The following is a 25,460-nucleotide window of genomic DNA, read 5'->3' on the forward strand; positions in this document are numbered from 1 at the left end:
TCCAGTGGCTTCAGCCATTTCTTGATATCATGTGGAGTGAATCAAATTGGCTGAAGACTGGCATTTATGATGCTGGGAACATCAAAAGGAGGCTAAGACAGATTATCAACTCAGCAGTTCTGGCTGAAGATTGTAGCAAATACTTCAGCCTTGTCTTTTGCACTGAGGTGCTGGGCACCCCATCTTTGAGGATGAGGATATTTTTGGAGCCCCCTCCTCCAGTTCGTTGTTTAATTGTCTACCACCATTCACGACTGGATGTGGCAGGACTACAGAGCTTAGATCTGATGTGTTGGTTGTATGATCTCTTAGCTCCATCTATTGCATGCTGCTTCCACTGCTTGGCATGCAAGTAGTCCTGTGTTGTAGCTTCACCAGGTTGACACCTCATTTTTAGGTATGCTTGGTGCTGCTCCTGGCATACTCTTCCACACTCTTCATTGAATCAGTGTTGATCCCCCATCTTGGCGGTGATGGTAGAGTTGGGGCTATGGCGGGCCATGAGGTTACAGATTGTGGTTGAATATAATTCTGCTGTTGCTGATGGCCCACAGCACCTCATGGTTGCCCAGACTTGAGTTGCTGGATCTGTTTGAAATCTATCCCATCCAGCACAATGGTAGTGCCACACAACACGAAGGAGGGTATCCTCAATGACAAGGACTTTGTGGTGGTCACTTTTACTGATACTGTCATGGACTGATGTATCTGCAAGAGGTAGATTAGGGAGGATGAGGTCAAGTTGTTTTTTCCTTCTTGGTTGGTTCCCTCACCAACTGCCACAGAACCAGTCTAGCTACGTCCCTTAGGACTGCCAGATCAGTCAGTTGTGGTGCTACCAAACCACTCTTGGTGATGGACATTGAAGTCCCCCACCCAGAGTACATTTTGTGTCCTTGCAATCCTTAGTGCTTCTTCCAATTGGTGTTCAACACGGAGGAGTACTGATTGGGGGAATTGTTGGGGGATGGTGGAAGTGGTAGGTGGTAGACAGCAGAAGGTTTCCTTGCCACGTTTGATCTGATACCATGAGACATCACGGAGTCTGGAGTCAATGTTGAGGCCTTCCAGGGCAACTCCCTCCTGACTGTATACCACTGTGCTGCCTCCACCTCTGGTGGGTCTGTCCTGCCGGTGGGACAGCTTATACCCAGGGATGGTACAATGGTTTCTAGAACATTGTTGTACTCACCGAACCATACCTTACAGACAATGTTAAGCTGTTGCTTGACTAGACTGTGGGACGGCTCTCCCAATTTTGGAACAAACTGCCAGAAGTTATTAAGGAGGATTTTGCAGGTTCGATAGGGCTGTGTTTGCCATAGTGCCTAGGCTGATGCCAGGTGATCCTTTTTGTAAACTTTTTAGTGGTTTGATACAACGGAACGGCTTGCTAGGCCATTTCAGCCGATACTTAAGAGTCAACAACATTGCTGTGGGTCTGGAGTCCCATATAGGTCAGACCAAGTAAGGACAGCAGATTTCATTCCCTAAAGGGGAATTAGTGAACTAGATGGGTTTTTATGGCAACCAACAATGGTTTCATGGTGACTATTAGACTAGCATTTTTAATTCCAGATTTATTAATTGCAATTAAATTCCACCAGCTCCCTAGGATAATTGAACCTGTGTCCCCAGAACATTAGCCTGGGCCTCTGGATTCCTAATCCAGTGACACTACCACGCATCAAACTACCCCTTCATATATAATTGAGTAAGGGATAAGAGGCAGAGATGTGAACAGTCTCTGACTGTCGAGAATTATGAATTGGGGACCCCAGGGAACAATAAGTGGAATCTTTGAGCAAGGCCAGCATTTGTTGCCCATCCCTTAGTGCCCTTGAAATGAGTGGCTTGCTAAGCCATTTCAGGGGGTAGTTAAGAGTCAATCACATTACTGTGGATCTGGAGTCACATGTAGGCCAGATCAGGTCAGGATGGCCGATTTTCTTCCCTAAAGGAAACTTTGACTTGGTCTCAATAAAGTGGATTCACAACAAAGCTTTGCTGCCTCACACATGGGACTGACGATGATTGGGGTGAGGCTGGAGTTAATTAGACAACAGCCAGAATAAAAGATGCCCTGAGTTTGACTTCTTGGCAGCAGAGAAAAAGACCATCTAGAAACAAGAACAAAGTGAGACAAGAGACAAGAGAGAGAAAGAAAGGGAGAGAGGCTTGAAGACCGAAAGACCAAAGCTGTAAAATTGTTATGTGTGCTCTGCCATCCAGATCTTGATATAGGAACATAATCTGTATTAAAATGTAAATCACCACCCAAGTTGTTGGCATAGTTTATCTAAGAACTTAATAAACTTCTCCAAATTTGGTCTCAGTAAAGTCGATTCACAACAAAGCTTTGCTGCCAAGTCTGCTTCTGCCTCAAAGATCCCCAAAATCTTGCAATGGAGAGGCTGTATAATCTAAATGGTACTATTTTGAGTGGGGCGTAAGTGCAGAGGGACACAAATCCTTTAAAGTGGCAAGGTAAGATTATAATGTGGCTAAAATTTGACTTTGTAAATAGGAGAATGAATACAAAAACAAGGTCATGCTAAACATTTATAAAACAGCGGTTAGGCTTCAGCTGGAATATTGTGCACAATTCTAGGTGGCCCACTTTGGGAAGGATGTCTAGGCCTTGGGGCGGGTACAGGGGAGTTTTACCAGCAATGGAAAACTTCAATTACATGGAGAATTGGAGAACTGTGATTGTCCTCCTTGGAGTAGAGATTTATTTGTGATATTCAAAATTATGCAGGGTTTTAATGGAATGGAAAAGGAAAAACTGTTTCATCTTGGAAATGAGCTGATAACCAGAGGTCATAGGTTTAAAATAATTGTCAACGGAACTAGAGGGGAAATGGGAATTATTAAGATTTGGAATGTACTCCCTCAAGGGTGGTGGAAACAGATCCCATAGAAAAGTTTGATAGGCAATTGGGCATCCACTTGAAGATGACTAACTGCAAAGTTACGGGAAAAATCTGGGTTGTGGGATTAAATTGGATTCAAAGATCCAGCCCTGACACACCAGGTTGGGTGGCTGCTTTCACTGCTGTACAGTTCTATGATTCTGTGACCTCAAGAATCACTGACATCAGTGAGATTCATCTGTATCTTTTGAAATCCCTCTTTTTTTGTGTCAAAAACCATAGCTGTGCTGAAGAAAACTAAAAGTATGTGCACCTAAAACACAATCCTATGAACATAACAGGGCACGGTCCATGTGTAAAGCTAGTGTCATCTCATTACTGATGCATCAGAGAGAATCACATGATCTTTCCCTTCACAGCTACACCATCATTGGTGAACCAACCAATTGGAACAACGCTTTCAGCATCAGCCATGATAATGACAGAACCAATTTGTTTTTTTTAACTATTTTGGAAGGATGTCAAGGGGACAACAAGGTTTCATTTATTCTGTATTTGAAAACAAAGCATAAGCACATTCTTTAAGATCACAGTTCTGGTTTCACTGTGAATAACAAATGGGAAAATCTCCCTTGCCTTTATGATGTTGCTGCAAATCTGCTTCACTTTTAATTCCTTTCCCCTAAGCTACTAGAAGCTTACAGGCATGGTTACATTTATTTTTCCGGGAAAATAAATCATGTGGAGATCCATTAAAAATCGTATTTATCCACCAAGTGAATCTGCATATTAATGGCTAGATGAATGTTGGATCCAGTTGTTTCCTGATGTGTATCTCCTTCTTGTTATTAACAAACAGATTGCTGTCTTTTTTTTAAAAATAAGCAAAACATTTTTTTCTAATAATATGATGCCTCATTACTTTTATGTTTAAAAAATATATTAATAGAGGTACATTAATTTACTCTCCTAGAACATAATATACTAGCTTTTAAACTTGTCATTAATTAGTGCTAGGAAGGAGCCAATAATCAATGTTATGCCATTATATAAGTCATTAGGACATATCAAAAATAGGACATTAGTTGTTGAAGGGGAAATGATTGTGGGGGAGGGAGAGAATCCAAAATGCTCAAGGCAGATAAAAATAATTAATCATTAAAGGTTAGTAAGAAGAATTTATTTTGGTTTGTATCGTTCCAGCATTGATTTGTGAGAAATTTATTATAATGTTGGCTCTGAAATCCAAAAAAAGAAACAATTAGCATAGGCAACAGGTCAATAAGCAAGTGGCTCAATGATAACAGCATCAAATTGGCATCTTTCGAGGTCCTACTGGCGGTAATAGGATAGAAATATCCTTTGGTAGCAAGTTCTGCCTCTGTTCCACAGGCACTGGCAGCTCTTCAGGTACTGTACCTTGCCGAAATGGCCATCTTTCCTCCTTTAGCTCAGAAAACACAACACACATCAGCTGCCTCTTATATAACAGTCATTCTGCAGCCAGGCTCAAAGCTCACCTCACCCAAGGACAGTGATCTAACTAGATGCTATTAAACAGTTACTAAATTTGACTTTTCCCTGTTTAGAGTGTTGAGGCAACTGTAGAATCTATTTGCTGCCTCAACTATGATCAGTTAACTGAAAAACAATAGGAATCAAACTTGGGACCTGATACTTTCTTTAGTTTAAGATTACAGTGTACAGCATTGTTATACACTATTTCATCAGGGAAGCTGGATTGGAAACTTTAATGATAATCCCTCTGTACCACTCCTGTCAAATTCACACACAACTTAAGGTTTTGCTTCAAAGGCCAGGCAGATGAGGCTTGAGGGGGGCGGCAAAATTTGACCCTGGCAGCTTGAGGCCCAGTAGATTTTAAATCTGTGACTTCTTCTGCATTCTCCTGGCTGAATTTAGTCAGGGCACCAACAACAAGCCCAAAAGCCAGAAGAAACTCAGTTTAGCTGTTTATGGACCCTTAGCTGCATTTTAGGCTCATCTGGCAACTAATGAGTTACTGGGGGCACCTGTCCCTTTAAAGGATGAGAGACCATCTCCAATAGCTGCCAGCCAGTTGGAGGGCTAGCAGTTTTTCAGTCTCAGCAGTGCTAGCAGGTGCAGTGGCCACTGCTGACAAGTCCAGCTAAAAGGACACAGGCCCCGCCCCGGGAAGAGGTGGGGTGCTTGGTAATGCAGGGATGGTTTTGCCACAGGGGTGGCCTAGGGGGAGCCTAAGTGGGCCACTGTTGTAACTATGGTTTTATTTAGTGTGTAATGTACCTTTAAAAATAATACTTGTTAAGGAAGATCACATGATCTGTGGTAACCAATAGGACAGTAGCATGGGTTACCTCATCAGTCAGTGTAGAGATGGAGTTGGAGTTGAAAGCACACATGTAGTTGCTGCTGAGTATATTGTAAATAAACTTAATGTTTCCACCTAAGCAGTGTCTGCTCTATCACTAACTCGGCCACCCTACAACAAACTGGCGATGAGGATAAAATAGGATTGAACAGGAGAAATCAAGTTAAAAAGAAAGGAAGATATACTCACTAGGTATGCTGTTGCTTTAAGCTCAAGAAAAAACGGGCTCTGATCCAAATGGCTGAGAAATCTCCCGGAGCACTCCCGACATTAAAAAACATACCACAATTACATAACCCCTGAGTGAAAATCTGCAAGATGGGTGAGCAAAACAAAAAAAAAAAGAGAATCTGTATTTACATTGTGGAATGGGCGGCAGCCCTACAGGCTCAGTAGGTTAGAGAAGGTGGCACACAGCTTGCAAGTTAAAAAGAAAAGAACAAAACCCTGCAGAATCACTCAGAAAAGGGAGAAGAAATCGCTGCTATGTTTTTTCTGAACAGAAACAAAGTTTTACAAAATTAAAAGAGAAGGCCCACAATTGCGGGGATCCTGCCAAAACTCAAAAATCGCGGGAAACACAGCACAGAAAAGCCGACAGCTGCAGAGACAGTTCAAGTAAAATAAAAATGGTGATTGCTCTTAAAGCAGCAATAAATTTAAAGTAGTAAATACAAGAAAAATGGCTATGAACAGAAAATTAGAAGAGACCCCAGAGCAAGGGCAACTCTGTCGAATGGGATAAGAGACCCCAGAGACAGGTCAACTCTGCGGGAGGCAACAAGAGACCCCAGAGAGAGGACAACTCTGCTGAAGGGAATGAGACTCCAAAGAGAGGGCAACTCTGCCTAAGGGAACAAGGGACCCCAGAGAGCGGACAACTTCACCAAGGGCAACAGGAGACCCCAGAAGAAGGCCAACAAGAAATTAAACAGTTGAAAGAACAGTTGATTGTCCTTCAAGATCAAATGCAAAAGGAATGTGTCACCATTCAGCAACATGAAGAATTGAAGACTGTCTTAAACAGTAGAATGGCAGCACAGCAGGAAGAATGTGAAGAGGGCTCAAGGGAAGCTCTGGTGATTGAAGAGGGACCAGGAGAAGCCCTGGTAATCGGAGAGGGCTCAGGGAAAGCCCTGGTAAATAGAGAGGGTTCACAAGAAGCCCTGGGAGTCATATATAGCTGGATACAGCCAGGAGTCAGGAGTTCAGAAAAATTCCAAGGCAGTGCCAGCTCAGTGAAGTTAGCTGTCTAGCAAAGAGCTGAAGAATCAGCTAAATGAAGCCAAAGAGGCTTTGGAAGCAAAAGTCACAGAATTTCCCAAGAAGCAGACAGATAATGAAATTTTGGGAGACTCAGCCACTGAGCTCAGACAAATTGAGCTTGCATGTGAGATAAGTCTGGCTGATAGTGAAGTCAGAAAGAAGGCCAAGATTAAAGTCTGTGCTACAAAGAAAAAGGCACATAGAAAGAAGATATGGAAATACTAATAGGGCCTCCATCTGGTTGAAGAAAAATTGAGAGCCATATGTACCTATGTCAAAGAACGCCTCAGAGCTCAAATCATTCCTCGGAATGATCAACTATTATGGGCATTCTTAACCAATTTGTCTGCAGTGCTGACCCCCTGCATTCTCTACTCAAAAAGAACCAATGTTGGTCTTGGGAGGCGCCCCAGAAAGAAGCTTTCATAAAGGTGAAACAATTGTTACACCCGTCCAATCTATTAGTGCATTATGACCAGATGAAAGAATTGGTGCTGACATGTGACACATCTCCCTATGGATTGGGGGCAGTGCTCTCTCATCAGATGGACGCTGTCAAGGAATGGCCAGTAGGTTACGTATCGAGAACGCTCACCACAGCAAAAAAGGAATACTCGCAGATAGAAAAATAAGGTGCAAAAGTAAAACAGGAAAGGTGGCCAAACCATGGCTTACAAGGGAAGTTAGAGATAGTGTTAGATCCAAAGAAGAGGCATACAAATTGGCCAGAAAAAAACAACCGACCTGAGGATTGGGGGCAGTTTAGAATTCAGCAAAGGAGGACCAAGGGATTGATCAAGAAGGGGAAAATAGAGTACGAGAGTAAGCTTGCAGGGAACATAAAAACTGAATGTAAAAGTTTCTATAGGTATGTGAAGGGAAAAAGATTGGTGAAGACAAATGTAGGTCCCTTACAGTCAAAAACAGGGGAATTTATAATGGGGAACAAAGAAATGGCTGACCAACTAAATACATACTTTGGTTCTGTCTTCACAAAGGAGGACAAATAACATACCAGAAATGTTGGGGAACACAAGGTTTAGTGAGAGGGAGGAACTGAAAGAAACCAGTATCAGTAAGGGAATGGTGTTGGGGAAATTGATGGGATTGAAGGCCGATAAATCCCTTAAGAAAGTGGCCCTAGAAATAGTGGATGCATTGGTGGTCACCTTCCGAGATTCTATAGACTCTGGAACAGTTCCTACAGATTGGAGGGTAGCTAATGTAACCCCATTATTTAAAAAGAGTGGTAGAGAGAAGACAGGGAATTATAGACCAGTCAGCCTGACGTTGGTAGTGGGGAAAATTGTAGAGTTCATTATAAAAGATTTAATAGCTGAGCACTTGGAAAACAGTGGCAGAATCAGACAGAGTCAGCATGGATTTACGAAATGGAAATCATGCTTGACAAATCGACTGGAATTGTTCAAGGATGTAACTAATAGAGTTGATGAGGGGTAGCCAGTGGATATGGTTTATTTGGACGTTCAGAAGGCTTTCGACAAAGTCCCACATAAGAGTTTAGCGTGTAAAATTAAAGCGCATGGGATTGGGGGTAGTGTATTGAGATGGATAGAAAACTAGTTGGCAGACAGGAAACAAAGAGTAGGAATAAATGGGTCTTTTTCTGAATGGCAGGCAATGACTAGCAGGGTAGCGCAGGGATCAGTGCTGGGACCCCAGCTATTCACAATATATATTAATGATTTAGATGAGGGAACTAAATGTAATATCTCCAAATTTGTAGATGACACAAAGCTGGGTGGGACAGTGAGCTGTGAGGAGGATGCAGAGGTGCTGCAGTGTGATTTGGACAAGCTGAGTGAGTGGGCAAATGCATGGCAGATGCACTATAACGTGGGTAAATGTGAGGTTATCCACTTTGGTAGCAAAAACAGGAAGGCAGATTATTATCTGAATGGCTATAAATTGAGAGAGGGGAATGTGCAACGAGACCTGGGTGTCCTCGTACACCAGTCGCTGAAGGTAAGCATGTAGTTGCCGCATGTGGTAAAGAAGGCAAATGGAATGTTGCCCTTCATAGCGAGAGGATTCGAGTACAGGAGCAGGGATGTCTTGCTGCAGTTGTACAGGGCCTTGGTGAGACCACACCTGGAATATTGCGTGCAGTTTTGGTCTCCTTATCTGGGGAAGAACGTTCTTGCTGTAGAGGGAGTGCAGCAAAGGTTTACCAGACTGATTCCTGGGATGGCGGGACTGACATATGAGGAGAGATTGAGTCGGTTAGGATTATATTCTCTGGAGTTCAAAAGAATGAGGGGGGATCTCATAGAAACCTATAAAATTCTAACAGGACTAGATGCAGGAAGGATGTTCCCGATGGTGGGGGAGTCCAGAACCAGGTGTCACAGTCTGAGGATACTGGGTAGACCATTTAGGACTGAGATGAGGAGAAATTTCTTCACCCAGAGAGTGGTGAGCTTATGGAATTCGCTGCCACAGGAAGCAGTTGAGGCCAAAACATTGTATATTTTCAAGAAGGCGTTAGATATAGCTCTTTGGGAGAAAGGGATCAAAGAATATGGGGAGAAAGCGGGAACAGGCTATTGAGTTGGATGATCAGCCATGATCATAATGAATGGCGGAGCAGGCTCGAAGGGCTGAATGGCCACCCCTGCTCCTATTTTCTATGAATCTATAAGGCCTGAAATCATCTTTGATGTTGAGAAATTTCACCAGTATGTACATGACCGTCATTTTACACTCATTTCAGACCACAAACCATTGCTGGGGTTGTTCAGTGAGCACATGGCTATACCATCCATAGCCTCAGCAAGAGTATAAAGATGGGCTTTAATTCTGGCCGCATACACTTTCATTCTTTGACCTGGCAATCAAATCACAAATGCCGATGCCCTTAGTCATTTGCCTTTACAAGAAAATGATGAGCACGTCCCAGTTCCACAGGAACTTATTTTACTGTTAAATTTCTTAGCTTCCTCACCGGTATGTATTTGACAGATTAGAGACTGGGCAATTCGGGACCCAGTCCCATCTCAGGTATGGGAACAAGTGCCACATGATTGGTCACTGGAGCCCGTATCTGATGAAATGAAACCATACTTCAACAGAAGACTTGAAATAACTAGCCAGATGGCATCTTATTGTGAGATGCATGAGTGACAGTTCCTCCAAAGGGAAGGAAACCACTTTTAATTGAACTACAGAGTGCCCATCCAGGAATTTCCTGAATGAAGACCATTGAATGCAGCTATCTATGGTGGCCTGGGATGGTTGGCGAAGTAGAGAGTTTAGTAAAACACTGTGTGCAATGCCAGCAACTGCAAAAGTAGCCAGTGATAGCTCTGTTACAACCATGGGAGTGGACAGGTAGACCCTCGGTGTGGTTACACAGTGACTACGTTGGACCTTTCCTGGGAACAATGTTTCTGCTCATTGTCAATGCCCATTCAAAATGGTTGGACATATATCAGGTGAAGTCACCAACATCAGCCGCGACAATTGAGAAGCTGTGTCAGAGTTTTGCCATTCAGACTACCAGAAGTAGTAGTTTCCGATAACAACACGGCATTTATGAGTGCTGAGTTTCAACGAGTTTCTGCTTCAATGGTATCACTCATGTGAAAACTGCACCATACCACCCTTCCTCAAACAGACTGGCAGAACTGGCGATTCCTTAGCAACCAAGCTAGCACGCTTTCTTTTTCATCACAGGACTGCCCCTCATACAACAATAGGACACCTATGGAGTTATTGTTGAAACACTGTCTCAGGACAAGCTTGAGCTTAATAATGCCGAATTTAAAGAGGAAGGTGGAAAGGAGTCAGGGAACCCAGAAAACTAGACATGATTGGCATAGCAGCGAGAGGAAATTTACCATAGGAGAGCCGGTATATGTGAAGAACTTCGGGGAAGGACCAAAGTGGTTACCGGGTGAAATAAGTGTAGTAGCTGGACCTCTATCTTACCACATGGGGGTGGAAGACCGGATCATCCATAAACATGTGGGCTATTTAAGGAAGAGCGAGACAAATCACCAATGGTAGTATTTTCTCCCCATCGGGGAGGTTGTATGGGGGTCGTTGCGGGCGGGTGCAGACCCGATTGACGCCTCCGATCGGGTCTGCGCCACCATTTTACATGGGCAGGCCAATTAAGGCCCACCCAGCGTGATGCACGCCCGGAAGTGCTGAGCACTCCCTGTGCGGGCAGGGGGGCAAGCTATAGAGCCATAGAGTCATAGAGGTCTACAGCACAGAAAAAGGCCCTTCGGCCCATCGAGTCTGCGCCGGCCAAACAAGTACCTAGCGATTCTAATCCCATTTTCCAGCACTAGGCCCATAGCTTTGTATGCCACGGCATTGCAAGTGCACACCCAAATACTTCTTAAATGTTATGAGGGGTTCTGCCTCGATCACCCTTTCAGGCAGTGAGTTCCAGATTCCCACCACCCTCTGGGTGAAAAGATTCTTCCTCACATCCCCTCTAAACCTCCCGCCCTTTACCTTAAATATATGCCCCCTGGTTATTGATCCCTCCACCAAGGAGGAATTTTCCTCCCTGTCTACCCTATCTATGCCCCTCATAATTTTATGCACCTCAATCATGTCCCCCCTCAACCTCCTCTGCTCCAGGGAAAATAACCCCAGTCTATCCAATCTCTCTTCATAATTAAAACTCTCCAGCCCAGGCAACATCCTAGTAAATCTCCTCTGCACTCTCTCTCGTGCAATCGCATCCTTCCTATAATGCGGATTCCAGAACTGCATGCAATACTCTAGCTGTGGCCTAACCAACGTTTTATACAGTTCCAGCATAACCTCCCTGCTCTTATATTCTATGCCTCGGCTAATAAAGGCAAGTACCCCCATATGCCTTCTTAACCACCTTATCTACCTGTCTTGCTACCTTAAGGGACCGGTGGACATGTACACCAAGGCCCCTCTGATCCTCAGTACTTCCCAGGGTCCTACTATTCACCACGTATTCCTGTGCCTTGTTTGTCCTGCCGAAGTGCATCATCTCACACTTATCCAGATTAAATTCCATTTGCCACTGATTAGCCCATCTGACCAGTCCGTCTATATCTTCCTATAATCTAAGGCTATCCTCTTCTCTATTTACCATCCCACCAATTTTCGTGTCATCCATGAACTTACTGATCAACCCTCTTACATTCAAGTTTAAATCGTTTATATACACCACAAACAACAAGGGACCCAACACCAATCCCTGTGTAACCCCACTGGACACAGGCATCCAGTCACAAAAACACCACTCGACCACCACCCTCTGCTTTCTGCCACTCAGCCAATTTTGGATCCAATTTGCCAAATTGCCTTGGATCCCATGGGCTCTTACCTTTGTTATCAGTCTCCCATGTGGGACCTTATCAAAAGCCTTGCTGAAGTCCAAGTAGACTATGTCAAATGCATTGCCCTCATCTATACACCTGGTCAGCTCTTCCAAAAATTCAATCAAATTAGTCAGGCATGACCTCCCCTTAACAAAACCATGCTGACTGTCCTTGATTAATCCCTGCCTCTCCAAGTGTAGATTAATTCTGAGTCAGGGCCTGCGCTCTTTCGCGCATGCATGCAAAAGAGCGTAGAAATCTCCCCAAGGCACAGAGCTGCCTCAGGGAGATTAGTTTACGTTCCAAAAATTTTAATAAAGAAAAAAAAAAATTCAGACATGTCCCTTCATGTGACAGTGTCACATGAGCTGGGATATGTCAATGAAATTTAATGAAAAAATTTATTTAATTTATAAACCCTTCATGAAACCTCATCCCGCCTATGGATGAGGTGCTATGTAAAATGTGAAGGCCGCCTGGGCTCTTCGCCTGCCCGCCAACCTTAAGGTTGGACGGGCAACTTTCTCAATAGGCTTAATTAGTTCATTAATGGCCTTAATAGGCCTTTGACAGTTCGGCGGGCGCGCAGCCAACTCAGCTGCACGCCCGCTGAACTGAAAATCTAAATGACGCGCAGTGACATTGGGACGCACGCCCGACATCACACCGTGTCATTTTACGCCTTGGCAAGTGGGCTATGCACCCACTTGCTGAGCCGAAGATTCAGCCCCAAGATTTGGTTCCACCAGTGATCATTACCGGATCAGTGTTTCCTGTTGAGGATACTCAACCCAGGGATGACGTGTCAGGTATTCCTGTCGGAGTTGAGGATACAGAACTGCAAGTGCCCGCCGAAACACCTGATGTTCAGGCACCTCTGTAAAAGGAGGTTTCTGACAAAGAATCTGAAGTTGTGGAGCCAAGATGTTCCACACATAACAGGAAACCACCTGAAAGACTGAACTTGTAAATTCCTTACCCAGTGTAAATATTATGTTGCCTTAAAAAATATGTACTTGTAAATATAATATATATAGCCAAGTTAAAGGGGGAAGAATGTAGTAATTATCATTTTATTTAGTGTGTAATGCACCTTTAAGAATAATCCTTGTTAAGGAAGATCACATGATCTGTAGCAACCAATAGGAGAGTTGCGTGGACAAATGTCTGCGGATCACCTCTATCACTGATAGCACAACTTAGCCACTGTACAACAGTGCCCAATTAGGAGGGCCCTACTGAGCCTTCAGGGAAGTGACCAGGGTTCACCTGACAGTCTGACCACATGGTGGAGCACCCCCCCCCCCCAGCCACCCTCCCCGTGTCTGGTAAAATGCCATGGTGGCAGGAAGGTAACAGGCATTTCACCCCCGGTCTTCCCTCACCACTTCAGGGCGCACCCCTCCTGTAACCCACCACTTACCCCCCCCCCCACCCACTGCTTCCTAGCCAGTCCTAGAAGGCTGGTAAAATCCAGCCCTCCAACACTGTTGCCTGCCCAAAACCAATAGGGCAGTGGCAGTAGCAACTGACTGGCAGGTAGTAATGCATGATCATTCGCCAGCAGTCAGCAGTTTCTGGAGGACCTTGCAATCGGAGTCCTTCTGGACTCTCAAAAGTTTAAAAAAAAGCATCTTGCATTCGGGCCGTGATTCTGATTCTTGCTAGGCTGTTCCAGTGTGAAAACATAACAGCTTCCCTGCCCAGTTAAATTGGCAGCCAACCTCTGATCAGAATCTGCACCTTTAAAGGAGGAGCTATTGGTTGCCTATGGTCGCCCCTCTCAACTTCTTCACGGTTAAAATGGTAGTTTGCGGACTAGTGCAGGATGTTGATGGCTTTGGGCTAATGGCAGTTTCTGCTAGTCCACCAGGGTTCAAATCACTCCTTCTATACTGAAGTCCCCTCCTCCTTCCTCGTCTAATGCTGCCCCTTAAAAATTGGTCACAAGGCCTTTTTCCACTGAAGGATGTTTGCATTTAAGGAACTGATTTCCTGGCTCCATGTTTTCTTTCACCATATGCACAATTACTTTACAGTTATGTCCTCAGTATTAGTTATGATTTCTATAACTATAACATAATGTGGTTGACTCTTAAAATGCCCTCTGAACAAGGACAATTAGGGATGGGCAATAAATGCTGGTCTAGCCAGCGACACCCACATCCCATGAACAAATATAAAAAAAAACATTTTAGGTGTGGAGATAAAAACAGAAATAGTTTGTCCAGCTGTGACAAGCTTGGTGCATATTGGTGGCTTCCCAAACCTGCCAAATTCCTGTATTTCTTATTACTCTTCCCCTCATCCTCCACACAGACAGCTGCACACACACACTGGGTGCAAATGAATTCTTTTGCTTCTCGGATAGAATCCTTACAGCTTCTGGCTGTACATTCCTGCTTAAACTGCCTCCTGTTTAGTCAGCCTGATTACTTTTGCAAAACTGCTGAAAAGAATGATTGGCTCCTTCGGCTGCATGCAAATTGCTACATACCAAAATCCACAAGTTTGATGCCTCCCTCTGTTGTTAATAGGATGTTATTGCCCTTGATGTCACGATGAATTGTCTTGTTGCTGTGTAAATGTTTCAGACCCTAAGAAAATCAACGATGACAGTTATATTATTCTTGAAGCAAGTAAAACCTAGATGCCTAATAAACATAATGAAGTGAGCCATTTTTAACACTTGTGGGCCACCTGCATAGCATTCACTGCAGCTGGGGCTGAATATCTGTGTAATGCTTCATGTTGAACTGAAGGATTCTAAATGCTAAGGATGAAATTGTCCCAGATTTGGACTAAGTGTGTTAGTGGGCAGGTAAAAACAATCTTTTACCCACCGGCCACAATGGTGGCTTTTCATGCTGTATTCCCAAACCCGCCGCATTAATTATGCATTCCTGGGAAACACGCCATTTCCATGGCAGGCGGGATCTCATTCGCCTACCACGGCATCATCTTGCTGCTTCATCATGCCGGGCACCATATTTAAACTGCAGCCGCGTGCACACCTCTCAGTGCTTCCAGCCCACGACTGCTGCAAAGAAGACATGGCCCCAAAAGGCAAAAAGACTGCAGCCCCCAGGTTCAATGTTGCATCCCTTGACCGCCTTTTGGAGCAGTGGAGGCTCGCTGTGATGTCCTCTACCTCCCACTTTGGCCGCAGGAAGGGCAGCAATATCACCAATCCGGCTTGGGAATACAGTAGTAGCGGTGGTCAGCTCCAATGCCTGCAAAAGAAGACAGCCACACAGTGCTGCAAGAGAATGAATGATCTCCTCCATTCTGCCAGGGTAAGTCACTCTTCCCATCGCTCCCAACTCACACACTCGCAAACCCATCACACATCCCCAGGGCCATCACTCACTGCCAGTTCAAGGGACATCACCATTCACTCTCTCACACACACCTTCGTTGTCCTCACCCCATCCATGGAAACAATCACCACCCACATATGCCAGGCATACTTATTATCCAGCTTGGCAAGCATTCTGCTTACACTCTCTCCATCTCTATTCATGCAGGACAAGCTGGCACACAAGAGGGAGAGGTCGCAGACTGGTGGAGGAATGTCTGAAATCAAGGTCCTCACAGACTTTGAAAAAACAGCCATCCAGCTGGCTGGCGAGAATCTGGATCATTCATGTGCTGACGGTGAGGTCGGTGGTGCTCTACCAAGTGAGAATCTAGCAGTGCACCATCCATCAGACAACCATGCTGTGAGTGATGTGTCCTGTTTCACAGGCCACTGCCATGCACTAATTATCTCTCCTTACTTTCGCAGGCACATCTGCCAAACAACCAACAGAGTCCATGACCTAGGGCCTCCAATCAAGCTCCAAGGCAACCTCTACAGATGAGTCTGAAGGCACCCTCCTTGGAGTCCCATCACAGCAATCACCCACACCCTCCACCAGCACAAGAGACACACACACCTTGGTGAGACTTAACTTTAAAGTAGCCTCAGGATCACAATCTGATGAGCACATCGCACTTTCTGAACCACAGCAGGCGGTGGTAGGGTTTTCCCTGGTGTCTGGCACTCGGAGGCCAGAAATTTGCTGAGTCCGAGTTCGATGACGAGCCTCTGGACTCGGTCATGTCACAATTGCTGGAGCTGCAAAGGCAAGCTTGGCAACCTGGAGTCCGCTCCACTGATGGCAAGACACGATGGAGGAGTCCGTTTGCCTTCAGGCTGAGATGATAATGCTGGGATGCCAACGCACTGAGGTCAACATTGGTAGGATGGTGGCCACCATGGAGACCTTGGTCCAGGATGTCGTTGCTGTGCTGCTGCATGGGCTGAACTCCATCACTGACACCAAAGCTGGCCTCCAACAGTGGGTACATAAGAGGGGTGCAGGGCAGCCCGATCTCACTGCAGCTACCCCTTCTCCTCAAGAAGTCAGCCTGGGGACCTTGGGCACCCCTAGGGAGGAGGATCAGCAGGTGTACCCCAGGGGCCATCCATCCAGGTGAGTCTGGGAGTAATTGGCCCATCCGAAACCTCTCTTCCTGTGACCTCATTAGCTCCAGCTCCACAGGCCGAGGAGGGTGCCACTGCCAAACAGCAGGCTGGGGCCCTCCAGGTCTAAGCCCTCCAGAGGACGCCTGCCATCACAAACAGGGCATAACAGTCACCAAGCTGCCTCCACCTCCACTGTGGATGTCCAGAGAGCACCAAGACGTAGTGGCAGGGTTAGGAAAGTTAAGGAGAATTAGTTGCACAGCCTGGGCATGGTTGTTAATCACTTGTACGTAATGTTCGCTATTGTCAATAAACTTCCAAGAATGACTCCCTGTCTATGGCTCCTTGTTCTGATGAGCAGGATTCGCGTCACTCAGGTGTGAAACCTTACTGCACAAGATAAAGGCAGGCGTCTCAGTCCAGGATAAAGGCAAAATAATGCGGATGCTGGAAATCTGAAACAAAAACAAAAAATGCTGGGAAAACTCAGCAGGTCTGACAGCATCTGTGGAGAGAAAGACAGAGTTAATGTTTTGAGTCCGTATGACTCTTCTTTGGAGCTAAAGGGAAGTGGAAGTGTGGTGAAATATATACTGTTTAAGGGGGGTAGAATAGGCGAAGCTGGATAGAAGGTCAGCAGTAGGTGGTGGCAAAGGAGAGATTGTGAAAGTCATAAACAAAAGGTCATAGGGTTGTTAATACTGGTGGTACCGGCTAAAGGAGGTGCTAATGGTGACACTGGGAGTGGAAAACAAAATGTGATAATGGCAGAACCAGGGTAAGCACTCTGGAAAGTGACAGACGGCCCTAGTGGGGGTGGGGTGGGGTGGGGGGAGGGGATGGTGGTGGGAAAAAAGGTCAAAAAGGCTAAAAGCTGGAGATAAAACAATGAATAAAAATGGAAATAAATTTAAAAAATAATAAGAATGCAAGTAAGTGCGAAAAAATAAATAAATAAATGAAAATTTAAAAAATAAAAATGAATATAGAAAAAAGGGGATCAAAAAAGGGGTGAGGATGGAGGAGAGAGTTCATGGTCTGAAGTTATTGAATTCAATGTTAAGTCCAGAAGGCTGTAAAGTGCCTAATCGGAAGATGAGGTGCTGTTCCTCCAGTTTGCGTTGAGCTTCACTGGAACATTGCAGCAGGCCAAGGACGGACATGTGGGCATGAGAGCAGGATGGTGTGTTGAAATGACAAGTGCCAGGAAGATCAAGTTCATGCTTGCGGACAGACCGGAGGTGTTCTGCAAAGTGGTCATCCAGTCTGCGTTTGGTCTCTTCAATATAGAGGAGACCACATTGGGAGCAGCGAATGCAGTAGACAAAAATGAGGGAAGTGCATTCACTTGAAAGGAGTGTTTGGGCCCTTGGATGGTGAGGAGGGGGGAAGTAAAGGGGCAGGTGTTGCACCTTCTCAGATTGCATGGGAAGGTGCCGTGCGAGGGGGTTGAAGTGTTGGGGGTGATGGTGGAGTGGATCAGGGTGCTGAAGTTGGCGGAAATGGCAGAGGATGATCCTTTGAATGCGGAGGCTGGTGGGGTGAAAAGTGAGGACAAGGGGGGCCCTATTATGGCTCTGGGAGGGAGAGGAATGTGTGAGGGCAGAGGTGCAGGAGATGGGTTGGACATGATTGAGGGCCCTGTCAACCACCGTGGGTGGGAAACCTCGGTTAAGGAAGAAGGAAGACATGTCAGAAACACTGTTTTGGAAAGTGGCATCATCAGAACAAATGCGACGGAGGCAAAGGAACTGAGAGAATGAGTTGGAGTCCTTACAGTAAGCAGGGTGTGAGGAGCTATAATTGAGGTAGCTGTGGGAGTCGGTGGGCTTGTAATACATATTGATGGACAGTCTATCACCAGAAATTGAGACAGTGAGGTCAAGGAAGCGAAAGGAAGTGTCGGAGATGGCCCATGTGAAAGTGATGGAAGGATGGAAATTGGAAGCAAAATTGATACATTTTCCCAGGTCCAGACGAGAGCATGAAGCGGCACCGAAACAGTCATCGATGTACCGAGAACAAGAGTTGTGGGAGGGAGACTGAGTAGGATTGGAACAAGGAATGTTCCACATACCCCATAAAGAGACAGGCATAACTGGGGCCCATGTGAGTTCCCATAGCCACACCTTTTATTTGGAGGAAGTGAGACAAGTTTAAGGAGAAATTGTTCAGTGAGAGAACAAGTTCAGTCAGACAGAGGAGAATGGAGGTGGATGCGAATTGTTTGGGCCTCTGTTCAGGGAAGAAGCAGAGATCTCTCAGACCATCCTGGTGGGGGATGGAGGTGTAGAGGGATTGGACGTCCATGGTGAAGAGGAAGTGGTTAGGACCAGGGAACTGGAAATTGTTGATGTGATGTAGGGCATCAGAGGAATCATGGATGTAGGTGGGAAGAGACTGGACAAGGGGAGAGGGAAGAGATAGGAAGAAATGAGTTCCCTGGGGCAGGAACAGGCTGATACGATCGGCCTATCGGGACAGGCCTGCTTGTGGATTTTGGGGAGGAGGTAGAAGTGGGCTATTCAAGGTTGGGAGACTATGAGGTTGGAAGCTGAGGAGGGAAGATCTCCAGAGGAGATGAGGTCAGTGACAGTCCTGAAAACAATGGCTTGATGTTCAGTGGTGGGGTCATGGTCCTGGCGGAGGTAGGAGGAAGTGTCAGAGAGTTGGCGCTCAGACTCTGCCATGTAGAGGTCAGTATGCCAGACAACAACAGCATCACCTTTGTCAGCAGGTTTTATAACAAAGTCAGGGTTGGACCTGAGAGGACGGAGTGCGGCAAGTTCAGAAGGAGACAGGTTAGAGTGGGTGACAGGAGCAGAGAAATTGAGACGGTCGTTGTCACGCCGACAGTTCTCAATGAAAAGATCAAGGGCAGGTAAGAGGCCAGAGGGAGGGGTCCAGTTGGAGGGAGAATACTGGAGGCGGGTAAAAGGATCCGTTGATCGGGGGGAGGACTCCTGCCCAAAGAAGTGAGCACGGAGATGAAGGCGGCGGAAGAAGAGTTCAGCATGGTTCAGTCCACGGCCTCTTCCCTGTGATTCGTGCAGCCTTCAAGCCAAAATGATGGTCCAGCTTCATACTCCCTGGACACATTAGTGATGCCTGCACCTTGATGATGCTTGTCATTGCTACCAAAATGTCGTGGGCAGGCGCCATCATTCTCTCTGTGTGCTCTCAGCACCTTTGAGTTGGGGCTGGCCCCCATCTCTTCAATATCTATGACCAGTGATGCTGTGCTCCTGAAGGGGTTCGGTGCTGAAGGCAGACAAAGGATCAGATCGTTTTAAAGTTTCACGGCTGCGTCTCTATAGTACGAACCTGATCACAGAGCGCAAGCGAGCTGCCATCGGCCAGACAAGAGTCAAGCATTTGCAGAGGCTATGTGAAGGTCTATGGAGTGTCCTCACTGCATGTCGTCATCATCCTCCTGCAATGGAGTGACTATTAGGGCTTCTGCTGCGTCTCTAGGACAGGAGCATTATCACAGAGGGTATGTGCGCTGCCATAAGCCAGACTGGAGTCAAATGTTCACAGCTGCAATGTGAGGATCTTATTTCTCCTCACTACATGTCGTCATCATCTTCCACAAATCTAGCAGCTATGAGGGCCTCCCGAGTGCACCTGCCTTCTCTGGCCAGTGCGAGAGCCTTATCGCCATCATTGTCGCCTTCGAGGACCTCCTTACCTTCATCACTGTCAATGTCCTCTTCATCAGAGGAGACCTCCAGCTCTGTCATCTCCTCCACAGTCACTTCTTTCCTGGCTGCAGCGCCAGGTTGTAAAGGGCGCAGCAGGCGACGACAATACATGACAACCTCTGTGGACTGTATTGCAGGGCTCCACTAGACTGGTCCAGGCATCGGAACCTCATTATCAGCATCCCAATGGTTTGCTCCACCAAGCTGCGAATTGCAGCAAGTGGCTTGTTACACTTTCACTCTGCTGCCATCTGAGGCCACCGCACGGGTATCATCAGCCACAGCCTCTGCACCCTTGTCCTCGAGGAGCCATCCCTGCATCTTCTGTGGACCCTGGAAGACATCAGGGATCTGTGACCGACTGAGAATGTAGGAGTCATGCACATTCCCTGGAAACCGTGCACAGCCCTGCAGGATGTTTGTGGTGGTCGCACACCTGCTGCACATTCAATGAATGGACTCCCTTGTGGTTGACATAGTTGACCACGTGTTGCAATGGAGATCTGCACACCACATGAGCCCAGTCAATGGCACTCTGCACCTGTGGGAAACCCAGGATCTGGGCAAATCCAATCGCTCATGCACACTGGCTTCTCCTGGTCCTGGGCGAAATGCACAAAGTTGTGTGTCCTCAAATAAATGGCATCTGTGACCTCATGGATGCATCTGTGGGCGGAGACTTGTGATATCCCACAGAGGTCACCTGTGAAGCCCTGAAAGGACCCGTTGGAGTAGAAACTGGCCACCGCAGTCACTTTCACGGCCATTGGCAGTGGATGCCCTCCATGTCCACGTGGCAACAAATCCTGCAGCAGGTGGCAGATGTGATCAACCAGTTCCCTAGACATGCGCAGTCTTCGGTGACATTGGTTCTTGGTCATCTGCAGGAATGAAAGGCAGTGTTTATAGACCTTGGGTACAGCTAGGCACCGACCAGCGATGGCTCGCTGTGGCTCTTAGGTGGCGAGTGCGGGAGCCCCAGCCGCCCATTCGTCCAGAGGGTGTTGCTTCTCCCTCTGCACATCTGGGTGCCTCAGTCGCTCTCATCTCCATCATCTTCTCTCTCTGTACCCCACGAGGCAAACAGCTAGTTCATCAGCCTCCATGATACTGATGTACTCCTTCCGCAGGATGAAAGAGAGAGGCGAGTGGGTTAGCATGGGTGTACTAAGAACCTCTCTTTGTTAAGTCTGAAGGCTTAACACATCCCAGAGAGTGCTGGCCACCACTTGGATGGCCAAGGATTAGTGCGTTGCATGGCTGCCCGAAACCCCACCAGCCTCCGCCCCGCTCCACCTGGCCAATTGGCAGCAGCTTTGCCCATTGGGCTGCATACGGTGCTCTCAGCTCAGGCGCAGGCATTCTCCTAACCTGCGCTGCAAGGCTGCACTGTTAGCTTGAACCATGGGGGAGACTGGTCCAAATCGGGATGATGACATTGCAATGGGCTGTGAGCACCTCCACCAGTGACTGCTCCATGGCCAGCTTTAGCAAAGAGATTGTTCAACGTGCCCTGTCGTTCAACTGTTCTGCAGTCCACTAAAATGCTCATTAGTTTGCTGTTTGTGCCGGAGGGATGAAAAGCTCTGAAGCACATGGTGGCACTTTGATTCCTCTGCACTGCTTGATTGGGCAGATAAGCCAGAGGCCCGACTCCAATCATAACTGTCTCAACTACAGAGGAATAGTCACTTTATACAAGGTGTCCCTGCTGCGTGGCCGCTTCCCTTGCCCATCACCCCCCCACCCCGTACGTGCTTGTGTGCTATCTTCAACCACAGTGCAGCCTTTGCCGCCCCCACCCCGCAATGTTGCCTCAACTGCAGGGCAGTCTTTGCCCCCCCGCCAAAGTCGCCTGAACCTCAGGGCAGCCTTTGTTCCCCGTCCACATCGCACCTCAACCTTGAAGTCCAACAGGTGTCCCTCGCGAATGCTCCACAACGTTACTGTGCACTCACCTCCATGTTCCCCTCAAAGTGCAGCCCGCCAAGTACATGGCTTTTATATGCTGTTGTGAAACACATCGACATGCAATCACGCCGACATGGGCAGATGATCCACCTGGGTGGGATGAGACTGACGGGCTGGCCTTATATGATATGCTGATGCATTACAATGAGGTTCCCGACGTCTGATGGCATCCGATGGCGGGAAACGCGGCCCACCATCGACGGGCTGAGCAGACAATTGCAAACTGGTTTCACAACATTGTAACCCGATTTTGGCTTTCTCGCCATATTGTCCGCTCACTCCACTGAACATGCCCGACGCCAGCGGGCACGGAAAATTCCACCATGAAGCACAAATATAAATCTTACCAAAACAAAAACAGAATTACCTGGAAAAACTCAGCTGGTCTGGCAGCATCGGCGGAGAAGAAAAGAGTTGACTTTTCGAGTCCTCATGACCCTTCAGCAGAACTGAGTAAAGTTAGGAGAGGGGTGAAATATAAGCTGGTTTAAGGTGGGGGGTGGGGTGGGGGTAGAGAAGTTGTGGGGGGTGGGTGGTAGTAGGGACAAGCAAGCAGTGATAGGAGCAGATAATCAAAAGATGTCACAGACAAAGGAACAAAGACGTGTTAAAGGTGGTGATATTATCTAAGAGAATGTGCTAATTAAGAATGGATGGCAGGACACTCAAGGTACAGCTCTAGTGGGGGTGGGGTGGAAAGACTGACATGGCATTACAGGTATAGATTTAAAAATAATGGAAATAGGTGGGAAAAGAAAAATCTATATAAATTATTGGAAAAAACAAAAGGGAGGGGGAAGAAACGGAAAGGGGGTGGGGATGGAGGAGGGAGTTCAAGATCTAAAGTTGTTGAATTCAATATTCATTTACTGAATACTGAATATTGAATTCAACAACTTTAGACCTTGAACTCCCTCCTCCATCCCCACCCCCTTTCTGTTTCTTCCCCCTCCCTTTTGTTTTTTCCAATAATTTATATAGATTTTTCTTTTTCCACCTATTTCCATTATTTTTAAATCTATACCTGTAATGCCCTGTCAGTCTTTCCACCTCACCCCCACTAGAGCTGTACCTTGAGTGTCCAGCCATCCATTCTTAATTAGCACATTCTCTTAGATAATATCATCACCTTTAACACGTCTTTGTTCCTTTGTCTGTGACATCTTTTGATTATCTGCTCCTATCACTGCTTGCTTGTCCCTACTACCACCCCTCCCCCCCAACTTCTCTCCCCCCATCCCACCCCCCACCTTAAACCAGCTTATGTTTCACCCCTCTCCTAACTTTACTCAGTTCTGCTGAAGGGTCATGAGGACTCGAAAAGTCAACTCTTTTCTTCTCCGCCGATGCTGCCAGACCAGCTGAGTTTTTCCAGGTAATTCTGTTTTTGTTTTGGATTTCCAGCATCCGCAGTAGTTTTTTGTTGTTTATAAATCTTACCATGAGGGCTTCATGTAGGATATAGGCGATGCCTGGTTCGCTTATCCTCTCACCTCTTTTTAGTAGTCCTTTGGCAAGATCGGTCACAGAACCTCCATTGCACAACTGAAAGAAAGAAAGTGATTGGTAACAACAGCATTGGCCATGGACTTACATTTATATAGGCCAGAATCTTCGGATTGGCGAGTGGGGGTGGGCCAATGCGTAAAATGACGTGCGGTTACGTCGGGCGAGCATCCTGATGTCACCACGTGTCATTCCGATTTTCAGTTCATTGGGCACGCACCAGAGTCGGCTGCACGCCCACTGAACTGTCAAAGGCCTGTTAAGGCCATTTAAATATCAATTAAAATACTTAACATAGCTGCTCGTCCAACCTTAAGGTTGGCCCAGGCGGCCTTCACATTTATCATGAAACCACATCCACGGGCGGGATGAGGTTTCATGAATGATTTATAATTCAAAAAAATTTTTTCATTAAAATTCATAGGCATGTCCCAGCTCATGGGACACTGTCACATGAGGGGACATGTCTTAAAATTTTTTTTCTTTCTTTATTTAAGTTTTTAAAAAGCGAACTAACCCCTCTGAGGCAGCTCTGTGCCTCAGGGAATTTTCTGTGCTCTTTCCCGCGCATGTGGGAAAGAATGCAGGCCCCGACTCAGCCTACTCCCCCTGCTTGCACAGAGAGTGCTCAGCACTTCTGGGTGTGCGTCACATTGGGTGGGCCTTAATTGGCCCTCCCACGTAAAATGGCGGCTCGCCGTCAATCACGGGCGGCAATCGGCTGCACGCCCACCTGCGCTGCTCCTGCCCAGCACCCCCCGATGGGGAGAAAATTCTCCCCATCGTGTCTTGAATGGAGAATAACCTTCCATTGTCCTTTATTGGATGCTGAACGAAAGAAGGAAATGTTTGGGAGGCTCGTCAAAGAAGTAGATATTAACAACAACTTGAATTCATATCGCACTTTTAATGTAGTAACACTCAGTAAAGTTATTGAAAGGAGTGATTATCAAACCTGATCTTCATAAGGGGATATTAGGACAGATGATTAAAAGCTTAGACAAAAGATGCAGGTTTTAAGGAACATCTTAAAAGAGGAGGTAGAGGCGGAGAGGCTGCAAGGTTTTTGGAGGGAATTCCAGAGCATAGAGCCAGGAAGCTGAAGGCATGACCTCTAATGGTGAAGAGATGAAAATAGGAGTTGCGCAAGAGGCCAGAATTGGTGGAGGCCAGAGATCTTGGAGGGCTGTTGGGTTAGAGGAGTCTACAGTGATAGGGAGGGCTGAAACCATGGGAGGATTTGAAACTCGGATGATTATTTTTTAAAAGGAAGGTATAAGGAAGAAGAAGGAGGCAAAGGGGTTTTGTTGGCTGAAGGCACAGTTACCAACGGTGGAGCGAGAGACTTGCATTTTAATACGGCTTTTCACAACCACCGGATGTCTCAAAGCACTTTGCAGCCAATTAAGTACTTATGAAGTGTTGTCACTGTTTGTTATTTAGGGAATGCAGCAGCTAATTTGCACACAGCAAATTTGCTTCTGTAATAGCAAAATATTGCGGATGCTGGAGATCTGAAACAATAACAGAAAGTGATGGAAAAACTCATCAGGTCTGGCAGCGTCTGTGGAAAGAGAAACTGGGTTAATGTTTTTGGGTCCAACGTGATTCTTATTCAGAACTGTTGTTTTTGTGATGTTGATTGAGGGATAAATATTGTCCAGGACATAACTCCCCTGCTCTTCTGCAAAATAACGTCATGGAATCTTTTATGTCCACCTGAGAGGACAGATGGGGCCTCAGTTTAACATTTCCTTCGGAAGATGGCACCTCCAACAATGCAGCGCTCCCAATGCAGCACTGGGGTGCCAGCCTTGATTTTAAGGGAAGGGAATGCAAAGTAGTCAGAATCAGAGGAACAGAAAGTTTGGGTGGCAGAGTGGTGTTTGGGGGTGGGGGGGCGGTGGTGCAGGGTAGAATTGGAAGGCTGGCAGTGGTGGTGAGGATTAAGGAGCA

General features: G+C 46.4%; 1 protein-coding gene across 1 annotated transcript in view; it reads right to left on the reverse strand.

The window, feature by feature from the left end:
* myo3a (myosin IIIA) overlaps nucleotides 1–25,460 on the reverse strand; it is a 599,990-nt gene that overhangs the window by 395,632 nt on the left and 178,898 nt on the right. The window contains exons 3-4 of the mRNA XM_078535585.1: nucleotides 23,439–23,543; nucleotides 14,350–14,449 (exon numbers count right to left, since the gene is read on the reverse strand). Coding sequence (XP_078391711.1) covers nucleotides 14,350–14,449; nucleotides 23,439–23,543 — 205 coding nt within the window. The remainder of the gene's footprint in view (nucleotides 1–14,349; nucleotides 14,450–23,438; nucleotides 23,544–25,460) is intronic.

Source organism: Cetorhinus maximus, chromosome 3 (genome assembly GCF_964194155.1).
Source record: "Cetorhinus maximus chromosome 3, sCetMax3.hap1.1, whole genome shotgun sequence".
In the NCBI taxonomy this organism is placed as follows: Eukaryota; Metazoa; Chordata; class Chondrichthyes; order Lamniformes; family Cetorhinidae; genus Cetorhinus; species Cetorhinus maximus.